The sequence below is a fragment of the Sphaeramia orbicularis genome, chromosome 8 (genome assembly GCF_902148855.1).
Source record: "Sphaeramia orbicularis chromosome 8, fSphaOr1.1, whole genome shotgun sequence".
In the NCBI taxonomy this organism is placed as follows: domain Eukaryota; kingdom Metazoa; phylum Chordata; class Actinopteri; order Kurtiformes; family Apogonidae; genus Sphaeramia; species Sphaeramia orbicularis.
In genome coordinates this window covers 496,430-518,719 of record NC_043964.1, presented here as the reverse complement: position 1 = coordinate 518,719, position 22,290 = coordinate 496,430, and the positions used below count along the sequence as shown (strand labels likewise).

Sequence of the window (22,290 nt, the reverse complement as noted above, 5' to 3'; positions counted from 1 at the left end):
ACCGACAACAGACCACCACAGCACCGACCACAGGACCGACAACAGGACCGACCACAGGACCGACAACAGGGACCGACCACAGCACTGACCACAGGACCGACAACAGGACCGACCACAGGACCGACAACAGGACCGACCACAGCACTGACCACAGGACCGACCACAGGAGCCGACCAAGGACCGACCACAGGACCGACAACAGACCGACCACTAGACTGACCCCAGGACCGACAACAGGACCGACCACAGGACCGACAACAGGACCGACCACAGGACCGACAACAGGACCGACAACAGGACCGACAACAGGACCGACAACATGACCGACCACAGACTCGACACAGGACCGACCACAGAACCGACCACATGACCGACAACAGGACCGACCACAGGACCGCCCACAGCACTGACCACAGGACCGACAACAGGACCGACCACAGGACCGACCACAGGACCGACAACAGGACCGACAACAGGACCGACCACAGGACCGACCACAGGACCGACAACAGGACCCGACACAGGACCGACAACAGCACTGACCACAGGACCGACAACAGGACCGACCACAGGACCGACCACAGGACCGACACAGCACTGACCACAGGACCGACAACAGGACCGACAACAGCACTGACCACAGGACCCACAACAGGACCGACCACAGGACCGACCACAGGACCGCCAAAGGACCGACCACAGGGACCGACCACAGGACCGACAACAGGACCCGACCACAGGACCGACACACAGCACTACCACAGGACCGACAACAGGACCGACAACAGGACCGACCACAGGACCGACAACAGCACTGACCACAGGACCGACAACAGGACCGACAACAGCACTGACCACAGGACCGACAACAGGACCGACAACAGGACCGACCACAGCACTGACCCACAGGACCGAACACAGGACCGACCACAGGACCGACAACAGGACCGACAACAGGACCGACCACAGCACCGACCACAGGACCGACAACAGGACCGACAACAGGACCGACCACAGCACTGACCACAGGACCGACAACAGGACCGACCACAGGACCGACCACAGGACCGACAACAGGACCGACCACAGCACTGACCACAGGACCGACAACAGCACTGACCACAGGACCGACAACAGGACCGACAACAGGACCGACCACAGGACCGACCACAGGACCGACAACAGCACCGACCACAGGACCGACAACAGGACCGACCACAGGACCGACAACAGGACCGACAACAGGACCGACTACAGCACTGACCACAGGACCGACCACAGGACCGACCACAGGACCGACAACAGGACCGACCACAGGACCGACCACAGGACCGACAACAGGACCGACCACAGCACTGACCACAGGACCGACAACAGCACTGACCACAGGACCGACAACAGGACCAACCACAGGACCGACAACAGGACCGACCACAGGACCGACAACAGCACTGACCACAGGACCGACCACAGGACCGACAACAGCACTGACCACAGGACCGACAACAGCACTGACCACAGGACCGACAACAGCACTGACCACAGGCCCGACAACAGGACCGACCACAGGACCGACAACAGGACCGACCACAGGACCGACAACAGGACCGACAACAGGACCGACCACAGCACTGACCACAGGACCGACCACAGGACCGACCACAGGACCGACAACAGGACCGACCACAGGACCGACAACAGGACCGACCACAGCACTGACCACAGGACCGACAACAGGACCGACCACAGGACCGACAACAGGACCGACAACAGGACCGACCACAGCACCGACCACAGGACCGACAACAGGACCGACAACAGGACCGACCACAGCACTGACCACAGGACCGACAACAGGACCGACCACAGGACCGACCAAAGGACCGACCACAGGACCGACAACAGGACCGACCACAGCACTGACCACAGGACCGACAACAGGACCGACCACAGGACCGACAACAGGACCGACAACAGCACTGACCACAGGACCGACAACAGGACCGACAACAGCACTGACCACAGGACTGACAACAGGACCGACAACAGGACCGACAACAGGACCGACCACAGGACCGACCACAGCACTGACCACAGGACCGACAACAGGACCGACCACAGGACCGACAACAGGACCGACCACAGCACTGACCACAGGACCGACAACAGCAATGACCACAGGACCGACAACAGGACCGACCACAGGACCGACAACAGCACTGACCACAGGACCGACAACAGGACCGACAACAGCACTGACCACAGGACTGACAACAGGACCGACAACAGGACCGACCACAGGACCGACAACAGCAATGACCACAGGACCGACAACAGGACCGACCACAGGACCGACAACAGCACTGACCACAGGACCGACCACAGGACCGACAACAGCACTGACCACAGGACCGACAACAGCACTGACCACAGGACCGACCACAGGACCGACAACAGGACCGACCACAGGACCGACAACAGGACCGACAACAGGACCGACCACAGGACCGACAACAGCACTGACCACAGGACCGACAACAGCACTGACCACAGGACCGACAACAGGACCAACCACAGGACCGACAACAGGACCGACCACAGGACCGACAACAGCACTGACCACAGGACCGACAACAGCACTGACCACAGGACCGACAACAGGACCGACCACAGGACCGACAACAGGACCGACCACAGGACCGACCACAGGACCGACAACAGCACTGACCACAGGACCGACAACAGCACTGACCACAGGACCGACAACAGCACTGACCACAGGACCGACCACAGGACCGACAACAGCACTGACCACAGGACCGACAACAGGACCGACCACAGGACCGACAACAGGACCGACCACAGGACCGACAACAGGACCGACCACAGGACTGACCACAGGACTGACCACAGACAGACAGTCAATCATCTGAACTTTCCTCGTTGTTCAATAACTAAACTCGAATCCATTCAAATTATCACTCAGTTCTACAGTGAAATGAATCTGTAGTGCAGCTCTGTCAAACTCATTCTGGTTCAGTTCCATATTCAGCCCAGTTTGATCTGCAGTGGGCCAGACCAGTAAAACAATGACTGAATAACCGATAAATAATAGCAAATCCAAGTTTTTAATTTTGTTTTAGAACAAAAAAAAACAATTAAATTATGAAAATATTTACATTTTACAAAAAAGATGTGAATAACCTGAAAAAACTGAAGTTTCATTTGAAAAATTAGTGCAATTTGAACACTCTTCTGCCTGGACTTCTTATTTCTACATGTGCATTTCCACACAGTGTTCCATAAACATTTGGGAACAGACAGAATATTGTTAAATGTTGGAGTTTGAACTAAAATGTGAACAGTTTCTCCAATATTCCATCTGTTATTCTGAACACAACTGCAGATCCCAGTGGATCCATAAATGCACCAAACATTTAGGAACAGGCAGAATATTGTTCAAACTGCACAGTTCAGGTTGTTCATCTGTGGTTTTATGTATGTATTTATTTGCATTTTATTGTGAAAGAATAGTTTTGTAAATGTAAATATTTTCACAGTGTAATCTTTTTTTTTTCACTTAAATTTTTTCCACATAATTTTTCACAGTAAATGTGTGTTTGTCATTCTTTCTGGTTTATTGTGTTGTTCTTTTGACTGTAGATCACATTGGTCTGTATGTGGAACCTGAACCAAAAGGATTTGTTCAGCCTGGACTGTTCAGGTTCAGTTATGCACTTTCACCCTGCAGGGCCGGGATGGAACCTTTGGCGGGGGGCAGATTTGAGCCCCCCAGGCCGCATGTTTGACACCTGTGGGTTAAACCACAGTGAAATAGTGTTGGAGCCACCGCAGTTTATGACACACTGACCACAGGACTGACCACAGGACTGACCACAGACAGACAGTCAATCATCTGAACTTTCCCGTTGTTCAGTAACTAAACTCGAATCCATTCAAATTATTGCCCAGTTCTACAGTTCTATAGTTATAGTTCTATAGTTCTATAGTTATAGTTATAGTTCTATAGTTCTATAGTTATAGTTCTACAGTTCTATAGTTCTACAGTTCTACAGTTCTATAGTTCTATAGTTCTAGTTCTGTAGTTCTACAGTTAAACGTATCTGCAGTGGAACCAGTGGTTGGACTGAGGAGGGGTTCAGGTGAACTGAGGACACAGTGGGTGGGGGTGGGGGTGTGGTCTCACCTGGTGGTTTGCGGCCGCAGACAGTGCCGTGCGTAGGCTCTGAAGGGTCCGATGGACTCACGTACGGGAAAAGGAGGGGAGCAGGGCAGGGTGGACGGTTTACTGGACGATTCCACAGGAAGAGAAAAACACACAGCAGGTTTTCAAAGAGAAGCTGAAGGTATTTGTGAAAACATGTGGTTTGTATGAACGGCCCATGAGTAAATGAAGTGAAGGAAGGGAAGAAAATGAGGTTACACCAGCAGGAGTGTCATCAGCTTCAGGCTAAAAAAAAACTACAAGTTCCAGAGAGACCTGAGTCACAGCTGATGCAGAAGGTTTTTGTATGAATAATACAAGCACTGGTTCCAACATAACCTGCTGCACACTGCTAACCCTTTCATGCACACTGGTCACTCCAGTGGTCACTCCAGTGGTCAGTTCTTCTCCAGCTGTTCTCTTGTATATTCATGGGTTTGGTTGTTTCAGTTCCAGATCAGCCGACACAGTGGACACTAATGCTCCATCCCATAATAATCCACTGACATTCAGAGCAGTAGTGGAACTGAACTGTTCTAGATAAACCTGATCTGCACTGACATGTCTGAGTGGAACTCAATTGCTAATTGTTATTAGACTGTAATTTACAGGGTTTTTAATTTTTTTTTTCTTTTTTCATATTATCTCCATGAAGTGAGTAAGAACTAGTATTAGAGTGGGTTAAAATGTGAGAAAACATCAGATTAGCAGCATTAAAACTGTTTTTATTTCATAGTTTCACACCTTATATCAGTAAATCCATGTTTCTTTGTTTCAAAAATTAAACACATGCTGTCCAGCTGACTGGACATTTTTGAAACTGTGAAAAATAGGTTCATAAAAAATGTCAATCACATTGTTTTGTTTTGTTTTTTTCCATGCCTAAAGAGGACTTAAAATCTTGATTAAGGTTCTCATAATTCATGCATGAAAGGGTTAATCCCCCTGGGCCAAATCTAGTGTCAGACTGCTTTACCATACCATACCATACCAACTTTATTTATAAAGCACTTTAAGAACTTTACAGCTGGCCAAAGTGCCGTACACCAAACATAAAACAAGGATTTAAATATGTAAATAAAACTAGTGAACACACAGGGTGTTAAGTGGGCTAAGAACAACACAAAACAAACATCATAAAAAACAAAGACAAGTTAAAATCTGTTAAAAACAGCATTAAAAAAAAAACAAAAAACAAAAACAGACATGTCACTCACTGATTAAAAGCTAATGAGAAAAAGTGTGTTTTTAAATGTGATTTAAAGACAGGTACAGACTGAGCCTGTCTAACATCTAAGGGCAACTGGTTCCACAACTTTGGGGCGGCAACAGAAAAGGCACGGTCCCCACGAAGCTTCTTTTTAGTTTTTGGAACCACAAGCTGCAGCTGATCTGCTGACCTGAGAGCACGAGAGGGGGCGTAGGGGTGGATCAGGTCGGACAGGTAGGAGGGGGCAAGGCCATTCAAACATTTAAAAACAAACAGAAGAATAGGTTTAGGTTTAGGTTCCTGCCCTGTAGGTGACCTGTTTTCAGTGTTCTTCTGCTCCATGCCCACATGCCTCCACAGTACACATCTGGTGCACATGCACTACCAGTCAAAGGTCTGGACATCAGATGGACCACAGATGGACCACAGATGGACCACAGATGACCAACCAGAGCTCAGCGTCACTGGGAACTACTACAAGACTTCTGGAAAACATGTCAGGTGACTTCCTCATGAAGCTCATCCAGAGGATGCCAAGAATGTGCAGAGCAGAAATAAAAGCAAATGTGGTTATTTTTGAAGACTCTAAAGCACAGGTATCAAACATGCGGCCCGGGGGCCAAATCCGGCCCCCCAAAGGGTCCAGTCCGGCCCTGGGGATGAATTTGTGAAATGCAAAAATGACCCTGAAGATCTGAATCCTTTTAGTTCCGGTTCCACATACAGACCAGTTTAATCTGCAGTGGGTCGGATCAGTCAAATACTGTCAGAATAACCTGGAAATGATCACAACTCCACAGTTTTGTCCTTGTAAACGTTTTTATGTCATTTTACTGTATTTACACTAAAACAAACTAACATTTCACACAAACACAAATAACCTCAACAAATATGAACATTTTAAAATGTCTGAAGTGTAATTTTAACAATATTCTGCCTGTTATTAAGTGTTTTGTGCATTTGTTGTGATCTGTAAGTTGTAATTTACACGTTTAAATGATAAACTGAGACATAATATTGTCAAAATTGCACTTAGTTTTCTTAAGAAATTTGAGTTTGTTCATGTTATTCTCATTGTCTTAAAGGATAGTTGGTAGATGTAAACATTTTCATCACATAATTTTACTTTTTTTCACTCTAAAACATAGAGGAAAGTTTGTAGATGACATTATTTCTATATTAATCTGTTATTACTTTACTGGTCCGGTCCACTGCAGATCAAATTTGGCTGAATGTGGAACTGAACTAACAGGAGTTTGACAGAACTGATCTAAAATACAAAACATGCTTTGAGTTATGTCACACTTTTTTAACTCCATAATTCCATTTGTTCATTCATAGTTTTGATGCTTTCAGTGTAAATCTATCATGTAAACAGTCATGAAAATAAAGGAAAACCAGGTGAGTCCAAACTTTGGACTGTAGTGTATGTCAATGAGTTCTTCAGACAATGCAATTCTGTCATTGAATGAACAGACAGACGGACAGACAGACAGACAGACAGACAGACAGACAGACAACAAAATGATTAGATAGAATACCCCAGAGGTTGGCTGAGGGGTAAAAACTGTAAACCTTTGAGTGTAAATCTACAGTATGTGAAGTGCAAAAACAGGAATAGAGGTCTGTATTGTTAGAGTGTATAGAGGGTATGCACATACATCACCCCCCTCCCCGGCCCCAGAACCAGCTGATCCAAAGGGTCTAAAACTAGGGCCCAGAACCAGCTGATCCAAAGGCTCCAAAACTAGGACCAGAACCAGCTGATCCAAAGGGTCTAAAACTAGGGCCCAGAACCAGCTGATCCAAGGGTCTAAAACTAGGGCCCAGAACCAGCTGATCCAAAGGCTCCAAAACTAGGGCCCAGAACCAGCTGATCCAAAGGGTCTAAAACTAGGACCAGAACCAGCTGATCCAAAGGATCTAAAACTAGGGCCCAGAACCAGCTGATCCAAAGGGTCTAAAACTAGGGCCCAGAACCAGCTGATCCAAAGGCTCCAAAACTAGGGCCCAGAACCAGCTGATCCAAAGGGTCCAAAACTAGGGCCCAGAACCAGCTGATCCAAAGGGTCTAAAACTAGGGCCCAGAACCAGCTGATCCAAAGGCTCCAAAACTAGGGCCCAGAACCAGCTGATCCAAAGGGTCTAAAACTAGGGCCCAGAACCAGCTGATCCAAAGGTCATTTCCAGTAGATCGTGGACTGACCCCAGTGAATCTATGCATGATCTACTGGGACTGAGCAGATTTACTGAGTCTAGTTCAGATCCAGTCCTTTATCCAACACAGATACTACTGCTGTGGACCAGCAGGGCACCACTGCATTCTGGGAAATTAGCAGATTTACACCACCTGGTTTAAATGAACACATTATTCTGATCATATTATGGATTTATTGTTGGAATATGACGACTTTAATCTCATAAACCAATGACATTTATGTTAAATTATGAGTTTTTTTTATAACTACGACTTTATTCTCAGAACATTGTGATTCTTTTGTATTCGACTTTATTCTCATAAAATTCCAGGTTTTATCTCCATATTTTCTGACTTTCTTCTGGTAGTGCCCAGTGTTTTTCTTTTCTTCTGTGGTCCTAATACTCTGTCGTAGCTTTATTCTCCAGTTCCTCCGTATTTGTAAAACTAGGTTGGCCTCAGTTTCAGTTCGTTTACTAATCATGTAGGAGCACAAGGTTCACAATCCCAAAATGAGACAAAAACCAGGAAAGATCTGATCATGAAACCAAGAGCTGCACTAAGAAGGACCGTTAGCCAAAACAATGGGTCATTTCAGGTCTGATTGGACCAAAAATACAGCATCAGTGAATGTTAGCTGACACCAAACAGGATCCACAGATCTAGGTTTGGTTTCCTGGATTTGTGGACCCATCTCCTTCTGTTTTCTTTGTCTTTGGGTGTCTGTAAACGATAGCTCCCACTGCTTTAAGAACCTGAAAATACAATCAAACACAGCAGCTCTGCCCCAGTTTGGATTCAGTCTTGTTCTTCAGTTCAGACAGGACTGAAGCCAACGCTGTCACTCATCTGCCTCTGTCTGACACTCAGTGGGCGGAGCCGCAGTGACTTCCGCTAGCGCTGACGTCACATGCAGACCCTCTGTAGTTTATTTACTTACGTCCCAAAGGTGGGTTCGACAGTGGATCCACAGCTCAGACAGTGGAATGTATCCGAGTACATCGGGGCGAGTTGTCTGAAACAGAACGAACAGACCAACTTAGAAGAAAACACACATGAAGTCAAAGGTCTGGGATATATACTGGTCTCATCCACTGCAGCTAAAACTTCAGAACGTTTCATAAACTAAACAAACAAAATTGTTTGCGGATGCTCTGTGTCTTTGAACCTGTTACGCCCTGAGTCATTTGTTTCCAGTCTGAAGCATTTCAATGTGACACAAAACAGTGGATTATCCGCTAACAGAAGCTTCATTCATACAAAACCAAGTTACGATCAGAAAACAGTAAAGGTAAGACAACATTCCTAAACTTTACTCCATAATCTGACCTTTATTTTTACGCATCTTTGTCTCACTCAGTGAGTTTTAGTGATAGAGATCTAACCCTTGTACTGTTTTATCTGCTTAGTGTTAGCTTAATGCTTGGGTTTGTCTCATTGGTCTGTTGTTTTATTAAATTATTCATGACACACGCTGGTCTCAGACTGTCAGACAGGTTTACATATTTGTCCATTTAAGTGGCTGTTGTTTGAGTTGTATTCTATTTTCCGAAAAATTGGTTTTGTTCAGCTTTTAGCTGACGTTCTTCTGGTTACGTGGATGTGTAGAGAATGTGTGTAAGTGTCGCGTAGCATTACCATGGCAACACAGGTGGAACAGCTGATAAGAGAGCACTACATGCAAAAGGATGAACACCCCAACATGTAAATATGGACTAGGGATGGAACCATTACCGGTATAACAATAAACGGCGGTAAAATCACAGACGGTTAGTATTACCATTTAAATTCTAATTCTCATGATAACTGTGTTTGATTACCGCACTTTTAGGGGAAAAAACCCTATGTACAGATCTGCTTTAATGTCAAATATTTGAGTAGAGTTTTAATTTATTACAATTTTAATTTTCTATACCTAATATTTGGAACCAATACTCACTTTTAAAGTCTGTGAAAAGGTTCGTTAAGCATCTGTGTGTTATTTATGCAATAAATTATATCCATTTTTCAAATCGGATTTGATATACTTTGTGTGTTTTTTGTCCTTTTGGGTTTTTATAGTAGGTTAAAGTGAAAAAATAATAGACAGATGATCTAGATGAAGTTGTGCTGAAAAAACAGATCCAAACATGGGTATAGTAAACATTTGTTTCTATAGTATATAAAGGCCAAATCAAAAGGACTGAAAAACAGACAGAATAGACTCAGACCACTAAGGGTTAATATTGGAATGTTTCTGACACAGAAGGGACAGTGGGACTGTTATTACCTCCGCCAAGGACGTTATGTTTTTGCCAGCGTTTGTTTGTGTGTTTGTCTGTTTGTTTGTTTGTTTGTTTGTTTGTTTGTCTGTCCGTTAGTGTGCAACATAACTCAAAAAGTTATGGACAGATTTTGATGAAATTTTCAGGGTTTGTTGGAAATGGGATAAGGAAGAAATGATTAACTTTGGGGGTGATCGGGGGTGGGGGGCCCACGGGGGGGCCCACTGATCAGCCTTGGCGGAGGTCTGCGCTCTCCGAGTGCTTCTAGTTATATTTGGTTATATTTTGTTTTTATCAAAATACAACTTGGTTAAATTCTTTCAGTGTGTATTAGTACTTTTTGAACATTTTGAGCACAATTTCAACAATACCACGATAATAATGATAACCGTGATAATTTTGGTCACAATAACTATGATCTGAAATTTTCATATGGTTCAATCCCTAACATGGACATTTTGTATTTTTGGCAGCTTGCAAACATGCCCTGTCCTCTCATCTGTTGTTTTCAGTTAGTTTCAATCCAGTTTTGTAAAACATAAAGAGAAAATGTTATAATAAAATATGATCAATAACCATATGGTCCTGAGGAATTAAACCCACAGATGACCCAGTTTCTTCATCTTTAAACTTTTGGAATAAGTGATGATTTGACATTTCTCATATCATCTATGGATGACTGTTTTTCACATTTGTCCTGATAACATGTGGTCATCGCTCTAATATAAGCAGTGACTCACAGTGAACCAAACCCTTGTTAAACTGTAAACATGCACCTCCTGGTGGCAGCGGTGGCATTCTGGGCGTTTGGAGCTCTGAGCGTCTGCAGCCCCTCCTGAAAACTCCTGCAACACCTCATCAGCTGTTTCTGCACAGGCATCAGCTCAGTCCTGTTCAACTACAACCAACAGACATCAAACCTGGATGAGCCCAAAATGTATGTATGTACATAGATGATAGATGATGGAAACAGATGGGCTTGGCAAAAGGAGGGAACTAAAACAGGATTGGCATGACATAATTTAGTTCAGTTCAGACTCCTCATTTCTGAATGAATAAACCCTTCTGAACATGTGCTGAATAAACCCTGAGCCTGGACTCACACCTGCATCACCAGTCAGGGTTTATTTCTCTAGAATGACCAGCTCATGGTTCATCATCCCTCACATATAGTGAAGAAACGCTCAAATGGACCCAACGTCATCCAACCTTTAACTTGTTCAATTAAATCCTGTACCGTGAATATGACCACTTTAGGTTTTACTGTTCTTTTTTCTTTTTTTTAAACTCTGCCGTATTTTACTTTAAAACATACATGTTTATTCTTAAAGCTTCTAAACAAATAACAGAAATCAGAGTTGGACTTTGTTCTGACCTTCTGCTGCATCTCAGTGGACAGTTTGTCCATTTGTTCACGCAGTGACTTCACCTCCACCTGAGGAAAGACGAGGAAAAAATACAAGAAAATGACTGAGAGAACATGTATATTAACCCTTAGGGACTGATGTGCACATTTTATGCACTTTTCATTCTTCTTTTTTTGCCTATGTTCATGCATATGGTATGAATTTTAGCAATATTGTGCATTTTTATATTATCTGTGTACAAACAAGTCTTACATTCATACTGTTCAGTGCAAAATGTGTGCCAATGAAACTCATTCAAATCACTGTATAAATGAAGAGCACATTTTTTGTGCTTCGTGGTATGAGTATGAGTATTTGACACTGTGCAAAAAATAATAATGCATAAAAATCAATGTTGCTGCTAATCATTGACATATAACAGGCTGTAATAATTCAACACACAAAAAATTACTTTGCATGCAGTATATTTAAAATGTTAAAGTCTTTAAATGTTTTTCATCTGAAAATATGCTGGCATCATGACATAATCCTGACATCTAAGGGTTAAAATCTTGAAAAATTAATTAGTATCTCATATCAATATTTAGGTCAGACGTAGGTGAGAGGCATCAGCTGAGTTAAAGTAAAATATAATATTATTCATATCAGACAGGCCTCCTCTGTCTGTTTTTAAATCCCTTCTCATAAACCCATCTTTTCTCCTTGGCTTTTGAATCCACTTCAGATGTTTGAATGTATTATTTTTATTCAATTGTTTTATTTGGTATTGGTTTATTGTTCTTATTTGTTGCTGTTTTTAATCGTACAGCTTTTTGTTTTAATCTATTCTTGTATTTTATTCTTTTATTTAGGCTTTATCTATTCTTCTGTATTTTTATTAATTTATTTTTTTAATCTTAATTTTATTTTTACAGTTGTTCTATGTCTTTTAAACTATTCTTGTATTTTACTCTGTTATTTTGTTTTTTTAGTCATTTTTCTGTACACTACTTGGGCCCACTGTGGTTGTTTTAAAGTGCTTTACAAATGAAGTTGGATTGGATTGGATTATTAAATAGTATTTTGCAGAGCTTGTACATTTTTTCATCTGTAGTGGTATGAGTGTGACTAGTGTTAGAACTGGCTCTAAGGGTTAAATCAGTGCTTTCATTTAACACCTATGGCTGTTTCCAAACCCACTCATTTTGGACTAATTGCCTGATTGGTCAGTCCCAGTCTTGTCCCTCCTCCCTGTACTCTAAACAGGTCCAGAGGATGGTTTCATCAGGTCTTAATAATGACTCCCATCCTTCATGAAGTGAATTTCAGCTCCTTTCCTCTGGACGGAGGTTTTTAGTCCCCAGGTGCATTGTTCCTGTCGCTGAGCTCAAGAAGAAATAGTGACATTGCACTGTATTTACTTATTTTAAATATTTATTCTATTTCTTTGCTCTGTTTATTATTATTGTGACTTCAAATTTTTAAATGTTATGTTCTTCTCCTGGTTTTTATCCCAGACTGTTTTTATCTTCTCTGGGTTTTTATTGTGTTTTATTGCATCTTGTTTTTATTTACTTGATCTTATTTATTTATTTTATTCTTTTACTTCTCCATGCTGCTGTACTGGTGAATGGTAGAGCACTGAACACTTTTTGTTCTGCCTGGAAGCTCGATCCAGTACCTGTCTTACATGTTCAATGTATGTCTTGTTGTAATATCAAAGCAATCACCTAAACTGCAAAACAAATCTACCTACGGGTACAAATAAAGGAACCTTGAAACTTAATTGCTCTTTTCTTTGTTTATGTTGAACTGGCAAATGAATTAAGACATGAAACAGGACAGAAGTGACTGGACTGGTACCTGGATGTGGTTCAGTGTCCTCTCATGCTCTGCCTGAGTCTGTGGGATGTCCTTCTGCATGTTCTCCAGCAGCTCCAGAATCTGACACAAACACACAAACACACATTAACACACACAACACACACAACACAAACACACAAACACACACAGGATGTGGCTGAACAGGGCTGTGTATCGGCAAGAGTCTGGCAATACAATTTAAATCACAATACAAAGATCATGATACGATATATCACAACACTGTTAACAAGGCGATATTTTTTTGGTTTATTTATTTATTTATTTTTTAAAGATTATTTCCTGTAAAAATTGGATTACACCAAAAACATGCACAAATACTAAACACATTTTATTTGATCAGAACTGCTTTATCACAAAATGTTCCTCTGTAAAACACGTAACAACTTAAATCATGTTTTACAGACATTACAGTTCAGTTCCTGCTCAAATGTTCATATTCTATTAGCTGTGAAAAGAACCCATAGTGTTGAGTTGCTGAATCATCCAACACTGTAACATTATTTTTGTGCGATCCCAACAAAGGAACGAACATCTGCCTCTTTCAGACAGTAAAACGTGCTTTTAGGATGATTGAAATGCTGTTATTTAACAAAACAGTGTTACATAATAATTAATAAAATAGAAACAAATAAGAAAAACAAAAATGAACACTCGCCATGTCTGCGTTTGAATAAATACCTAAAAATATCAATACAATACTTTTTAATATAAAATAATTTAATAATTTATAATTTAATTGTAGTTGATGTCCTGCATCAGCTAATGGGGATCCTAATAATAAATAAATAAATATCGATAGTGTCCTGAAATTAAATATTGCGATATAATGTGGAACTGATATTTTCTTCCACCCCTGTGTGTGAATGTGACTGACCTGTGTGTTGTTGATCTCTGCTGGTCTGTCCTGTGTCTGCTGCTGCTGCTGCTGTTGCATGTTGCTCACAGTGTCCTGCAGCTGCTCATAGCGCTCACACAGAAGGCTGTGCTTCCTCTCCAGCTCCGTTATCCTGTTGGTGACGGCCCTGTCCTCATTCCCGTTCACATCCTGGAGGCTGACGGACGGTTCAGGGCTCAGAGGCAGGGGGGTGGGCTGAGGTCAGAGGGCAAACAGAAGGAACACACTGAGTTTCAACCTTTGTCTGAGCTGCCTGATGCTGAAGCGCTGACGTTCTGACACCGTGTGTTTCAACAGAGCTAGTAGTAGTAGTAGCCAGGTAGTGGTCTACTCAGAGTGATGCGGTGGGCCTTTGGGCTCTTTGGCCAAACTTTTGAAAGGAAAACTACCATTGTTTCCTTCATAATATTATGGTACAAAATGGAATCCAACACGTTTGAGTTCTCCAGTACCAGCAACGGATGAAACTAACATCACCTTGTTTGGATCTAATGCAGTACAGTATGTGTAGTCATGAACAGAGACATGAAGTGTGTGTTGTGTCGACAGTCAGATCTCTCGGTAACATCATGGTTTGATGCTTCATAATGCTGCTGGTACCAGGAGCTCAAATCCAGTGTTGGAACTATGGAATCTTCTATGTCACAGGTGTCAAACATGCGGCCCTGGGGGCCAAATCCGGCCCACCAAAGGGTCCAGTCCAGCCCTTGGGATGAATTTGTGAAATGCAAAAATTACACTAAGATATTAACAATTCTTTTAGTTCAGGTTCCACAGTCAGACCAATTCAATCTCAAGTGGGTCAAACCAGAAAAATACTATCAGAATAACCTATAAATACTCACAACTCCAAATTTTTTCTCTTAGTAAATGTAAATATTTTCATGTATTTACACTAAAACAAAGTGTAATTTCACAAAAAATGTGAATAACCTGAACAAATATGAACAACCTGAAATGTTTTAAGAGAAGTCAGTACAATTTTAACAATATTCTGCTGGATTTTCAATGTTTGGTGTATTTGTAGACCCGCTGTGATCTGCAAGTTATAATGTACATGTGGAAATGATAAACTGAAGCAGAATATTATTAAAATTACACTTTCTGTTTCAGTTTGTTCATGTTATTCACATCTCTTGAAAGGATAGTTTGTAGATGTAAACCTTTTCATTGTTTAATTTTACTTTTTTCCCTCTAAAACATTGAGAAAATTTTGGAGTTGACATTATTTATATATTACTGTTATGTTCTTTTTCTGGTTCGGCCCACTGCAGATCAAATTTAGCTGAATGTGTTACTGAACTAAAATGAGTTTGACAGCCCTGCTCTATGAACTGTAACATTCACCACAATGACCCACAGCATGACTCTGATCAGACGACTGCCTTTCTGAAGAAGAGGCCTGGTATGACATCTGATCTAAACCCACTCCGGAAGAAGAGGAGACTGAAACACAAGGTGACGAACTCACAAATTAAACAGACAAAAGGCTGAGATGGGAAGAGAGCTCATGCTTGGTCTGGTACCTCAGTCTGCAGCAGTAGTTGGTCCTGTTCTTCCTGAACCTTCAGCACATCCTTCTGCATGTCAGTCAGCAGCTCCATCATCTGGATTCCACACACAGCTGCCTCCTGGTTGGACTTCTCCTCCTGGAGGCTGAAGGAGGCGTCAGAGGACAGAGGCAGGTGGTCCGGCTGAAGTCAGAGGACGAGGAGAGCAGAGGGCAGAAACAAAGATACTGCTGAACTGAATGTATGAGTCAAAGCTTTTATGACAAACAGATGCCAATAACTTTGGCCCGATCCCAATTCACCCCTTGGCCCCTCCCCTTACCCCTACCCCTCCGTTTTGCACGTATTCATGAAGGGGTAGTGTTGTCCCAATTCTCGATTAGATGGAGGGAAAGGGCTAAGGCAGAAGGCGGTACAGGCCTCGAAACAGAGATATTTCAGGACCACACTACGAACGGAGGGGTGGGAGAAATTTCCCATAATTCTGTTCGAATCATTGGCGAGATGGAGGTAAACACAGCTGAAAAGTGCAGCAGCGTGATGAAAGAAACACACAAATGTACGAATTTTCTTCATAAACAACTTAATCATTTGATCGACCGTCTAATGCCATTTCAATGTGTTATAGATCGCATTTTTGCAGTTTATAGTTGATAGCCGCAAAAAGATGACCAAACCCCCCGGAACAGAGGCGGTTCCAGATGCTGACGGCACGGTGACAAGTTTTCCCATCTGTTCATAGTGGCATCGATGACTGCTGATGATGTCACAGGTCTGGAAGGGTTGTCCCATTTCACAGGGGAATGTTATAACTCCTACCCTGTGCAGCTCCGTTTCAAGGGGTAGAGCCAAGTGTAAGAACCAAGGGAGAGGGGTAAGGGGGAGGGCTAAGGGGTGAATTAGGATTGGGCCTTGGTGTCCTTTCCCTCTCTTCATTCTTCCAGGTATGTCTGACTCTGAAGCTGTAGTTTCTGGATGTGTGGTTCCAGGTGTTTTCTTCCAGGTCATGATCAAAGACAGAAGGACTGGGATGGACTGGTACCTGGAGGTGGTTCAGTGTCCGCTCATGCTCTGCCTGAGTCTGTGGGATGTCCTGCATGTCCTCCAGCAGCTCCAGAACCTGACACAAACACACATTAACACACAACACAAACACACAAACCCACATTAACACACAACACAAACACACAAACCCACATTAACACACACAACACAAACACACAAACACACATTAACACACAACACAAACACACAAACACACATTAACACACAACACAAACACACATTAACACACACAACACAAACACACAAACACACATTAACACACAACACAAACACACAAACCCACATTAACACACACAACACAAACACACAAACACACATTAACACACAACACAAACACACAAACCCACATTAACACACACAACACAAACACACAAACACACATTAACACACAACACAAACACACAACCCACATTAACACACACAACACAAACACACAAACACACATTAACACACAACACAAACACACAAACCCACATTAACACACACAACACAAACACACAAACACACATTAACACACACAACACAAACACACAAACACACATTAACACACAACACAAACACACAAACCCACATTAACACACACAACACAAACACACAAACACACATTAACACACACAACACAAACACACAAACCCACATTAACACACACAACACAAACACACAAACCCACATTAACACACAACACAAACACACAAACCCACATTAACACACACACACAAACACACAAACACACATTAACACACAACACAAACACACAAACCCACATTAACACACACAACACAAACACACAAACACACATTAACACACAACACAAACACACAAACCCACATTAACACACACAACACAAACACACAAACACACATTAACACACAACACAACACACAAACCCACATTAACACACACAACACAAACACACAAACACACATTAACACACACACAAACACACAAACCCCATTAACACACACAACACAAACACACAAACACACATTAACACACACACAAACACACAAACCCACATTAACACACACAACACAAACCCACATTAACACACAACACAAACACACAAACCCACATTAACACACACAACACAACACACAAACACACATTAACACACACAACACAAACACACAAACCCACATTAACACACACAACACAAACACACAAACCCACATTAACACACAACACAAACACACAAACCCACATTAACACACACAACACAAACACACAAACACACATTAACACACAACACAAACACACAAACCCACATTAACACACACACAACAAACACACAAACAACACAGTAACACACAACACAAAACACACAAACCCACATTAACAACACACAACACAAACACACAAACACACATTAACACACAACACAAACACACAAACCCACATTAACACACACAACACAAACACACATTAACACATTAACACACACAACACAAACACACAAACCCACATTAACACACACAACACAAACACACAAACCCACATTAACACACAACACAAACACACAAACCCACATTAACACACACAACACAAACACACAAACACACATTAACACACAACACAAACACACAAACCCACATTAACACACACAACACAAACACACAAACACACATTAACACACAACACAAACACACAAACCCACATTAACACACACAACACAAACACACATTAACACATTAACACACACAACACAAACACACAAACCCACATTAACACACACAACACAAACACACAAACCCACATTAACACACAACACAAACACACAAACCCACATTAACACACACAACACAAACACACATTAACACATTAACACACACAACACAAACACACAAACCCACATTAACACACACAACACAAACACACATTAACACATTAACACACACAACACAAACACACAAACCCACATTAACACACACAACACAAACACACAAACCCACATTAACACACACAACACAACACACAAACCCACATTAACACACACAACACAAACACACATTAACACATTAACACACACAACATTAACACACACACACAAACACACAAACCCACATTAACACACACAACACAAACACACAAACACACATTAACACACAACAATTAACACACACAACACAAACACACAAACCCACATTAACACACACAACACAAACACACAAACCCACATTAACACACACAACAAACACACAAACCCACATTAACACACACAACACAAACACACAAACACACATTAACACACACAACACAAACACACAAACACACATTACACACACAACACAAACACACAAACACACATTAACACACACAACATTAACACACACAACACAAACACACAAACCCACATTAACACACACAACACAAACCCACATTAACACACACATCACAACACACAAACCCACATTAACACACACAACACAAACACACAAACCCACATTAACACACACAACACAAACACACAAACACACATTAACACACACACACAAACACACAAACCCACATTAACACACACAACACAAACATACAAACCCACATTAACACACACAACACAACACACAAACCCACATTAACACACACAACACAAACACACAAACACACATTAACACACACAACATTAACACACACAACACAAACACACAAACCCACATTAACACACACAACACAAACACACAAACCCACATTAACACACACAACACAAACACACAAACCCACATTAACACACACAACACAAACACACAAACCCACATTAACACACACAACACAAACACACAAACCCACATTAACACACACAACACAAACACACATTAACACACACAACATTAACACACACAACACAAACACACAAACCCCCATTAACACACACAACACAAACACACAAACCCACATTAACACACACAACACAAACACACAAACCCACATTAACACACACATCACAAACACACAAACCCACATTAACACACACAACACAAACACACAAACCCACATTAACACACACAACACAAACACACAAACACACATTAACACACACAACATTAACACACACAACACAAACACACAAACCCACATTAACACACACAACACAAACACACAAACCCACATTAACACACACAACACAAACACACAAACCCACATTAACACACACAACACAAACACACAAACCCACATTAACACACACAACACAAACACACAAACCCACATTAACACACACAACACAAACACACAAACACACATTAACACACACAACACAAACACACAAACCCACATTAACACACACAACACAAACACACAAACCCACATTAACACACACAACACAAACACAGAAACACACATTAACACACACAACATTAACACACACAACACAAACACACAAACCCACATTAACACACACAACACAAACACACAAACACACATTAACACACACAACACAAACACACAAACCCACATTAACACACACAACACAAACACACAAACCCACATTAACACACACAACACAAACACACAAACCCACATTAACACACAACACAAACACACAAACCCACATTAACACACACAACATTAACACACACAACACAAACACACAAACCCACATTAACACACACAACACAAACACACAAACCCACATTAACACACACAACACAAACACACAAACCCACATTAACACACACAACACAAACACACAAACCCACATTAACACACACAACACAAACACACAAACCCACATTAACACACACAACACAAACACACAAACCCACATTAACACACACAACACAAACACACAAACCCACATTAACACACACAACACAAACACACAAACCCACATTAACACACACAACACAAACACACATTAACACACACAACATTAACACACACAACACAAACACACAAACCCATATTAACACACACAACACAAACACACAAACCCACATTAACACACACATCACAAACACACAAACCCACATTAACACACACAACACAAACACACAAACACACATTAACACACACAACATTAACACACACAACACAAACACACAACCCACATTAACACACACAACACAAACACACAACCCACATTAACACACACAACACAAACACACAAACCCACATTAACACACACAACACAAACACACAAACCCACATTAACACACACAACACAAACACACAAACCCACATTAACACACACAACACAAACACACAAACCCACATTAACACACAACACAAACACACATTAACACATTAACACACACAACACAAACACACAAACCCACATTAACACACACAACACAACACACATTAACACATTAACACACACACACAAACACACAAACCCACATTAACACACACAACACAAACACACATTAACACATTAACACACACAACACAAACACACAAACCCACATTAACACACACAACACAAACACACAAACCCACATTAACACACACAACACAAACACACAAACCCACATTAACACACACAACACAAACACACATTAACACATTAACACACACAACATTAACACACACAACACAAACACACAAACCCCACATTAACACACACAACACAAACACACAAACACACATTAACACACACAACATTAACACACACAACACAAACACACAAACCCACATTAACACACACAACACAAACACACAAACCCACATTAACACACACAACACAAACACACAAACCCACATTAACACACACAACACAAACACACAAACACACATTAACACACACAACACAAACACACAAACACACATTAACACACACAACACAAACACACAAACACACATTAACACACACAACATTAACACACACAACACAAACACACAAACCCACATTAACACACACAACACAAACACACAAACCCACATTAACACACACAACACAAACACACAAACCCACATTAACACACACAACACAAACACACAAACCCACATTAACACACACAACACAAACACACAAACACACATTAACACACACAACATTAACACACACAACACAAACACACAAACCCACATTAACACACACAACACAAACACACAAACCCACATTAACACACACAACACAAACACACAAACCCACATTAACACACACAACACAAACACACAAACCCACATTAACACACACAACACAAACACACATTAACACACACAACATTAACACACACAACACAAACACACAAACCCACATTAACACACACAACACAAACACACAAACCCACATTAACACACACAACACAAACACACAAACCCACATTAACACACACATCACAAACACACAAACCCACATTAACACACACAACACAAACACACAAACCCACATTAACACACACAACACAAACACACAAACACACATTAACACACACAACATTAACACACACAACACAAACACACAAACCCACATTAACACACACAACACAAACACACAAACCCACATTAACACACACAACACAAACACACAAACCCACATTAACACACACAACACAAACACACAAACCCACATTAACACACACAACACAAACACACAAACCCACATTAACACACACAACACAAACACACAAACACACATTAACACACACAACACAAACACACAACCCACATTAACACACAACACAAACACACAAACCCACATTAACACACACAACACAAACACAGAAACACACATTAACACACACAACATTAACACA

General features: G+C 41.8%; 1 protein-coding gene across 1 annotated transcript in view; it reads right to left on the bottom strand.

Moving 5' to 3' along the window:
• Positions 1–22,290, bottom strand: part of LOC115424069 (TRAF3-interacting protein 1) — a 50,243-nt gene that overhangs the window by 20,322 nt on the left and 7,631 nt on the right. Inside the window, exons 6-13 of the mRNA XM_030141171.1 lie at positions 16,575–16,652; positions 15,548–15,715; positions 14,001–14,216; positions 13,106–13,186; positions 11,272–11,331; positions 10,673–10,794; positions 8,573–8,647; positions 4,208–4,309 (exon numbers count right to left, since the gene is read on the bottom strand). Of these exons, the coding sequence (XP_029997031.1) occupies positions 4,208–4,309; positions 8,573–8,647; positions 10,673–10,794; positions 11,272–11,331; positions 13,106–13,186; positions 14,001–14,216; positions 15,548–15,715; positions 16,575–16,652 (902 nt within the window). The remainder of the gene's footprint in view (positions 1–4,207; positions 4,310–8,572; positions 8,648–10,672; positions 10,795–11,271; positions 11,332–13,105; positions 13,187–14,000; positions 14,217–15,547; positions 15,716–16,574; positions 16,653–22,290) is intronic.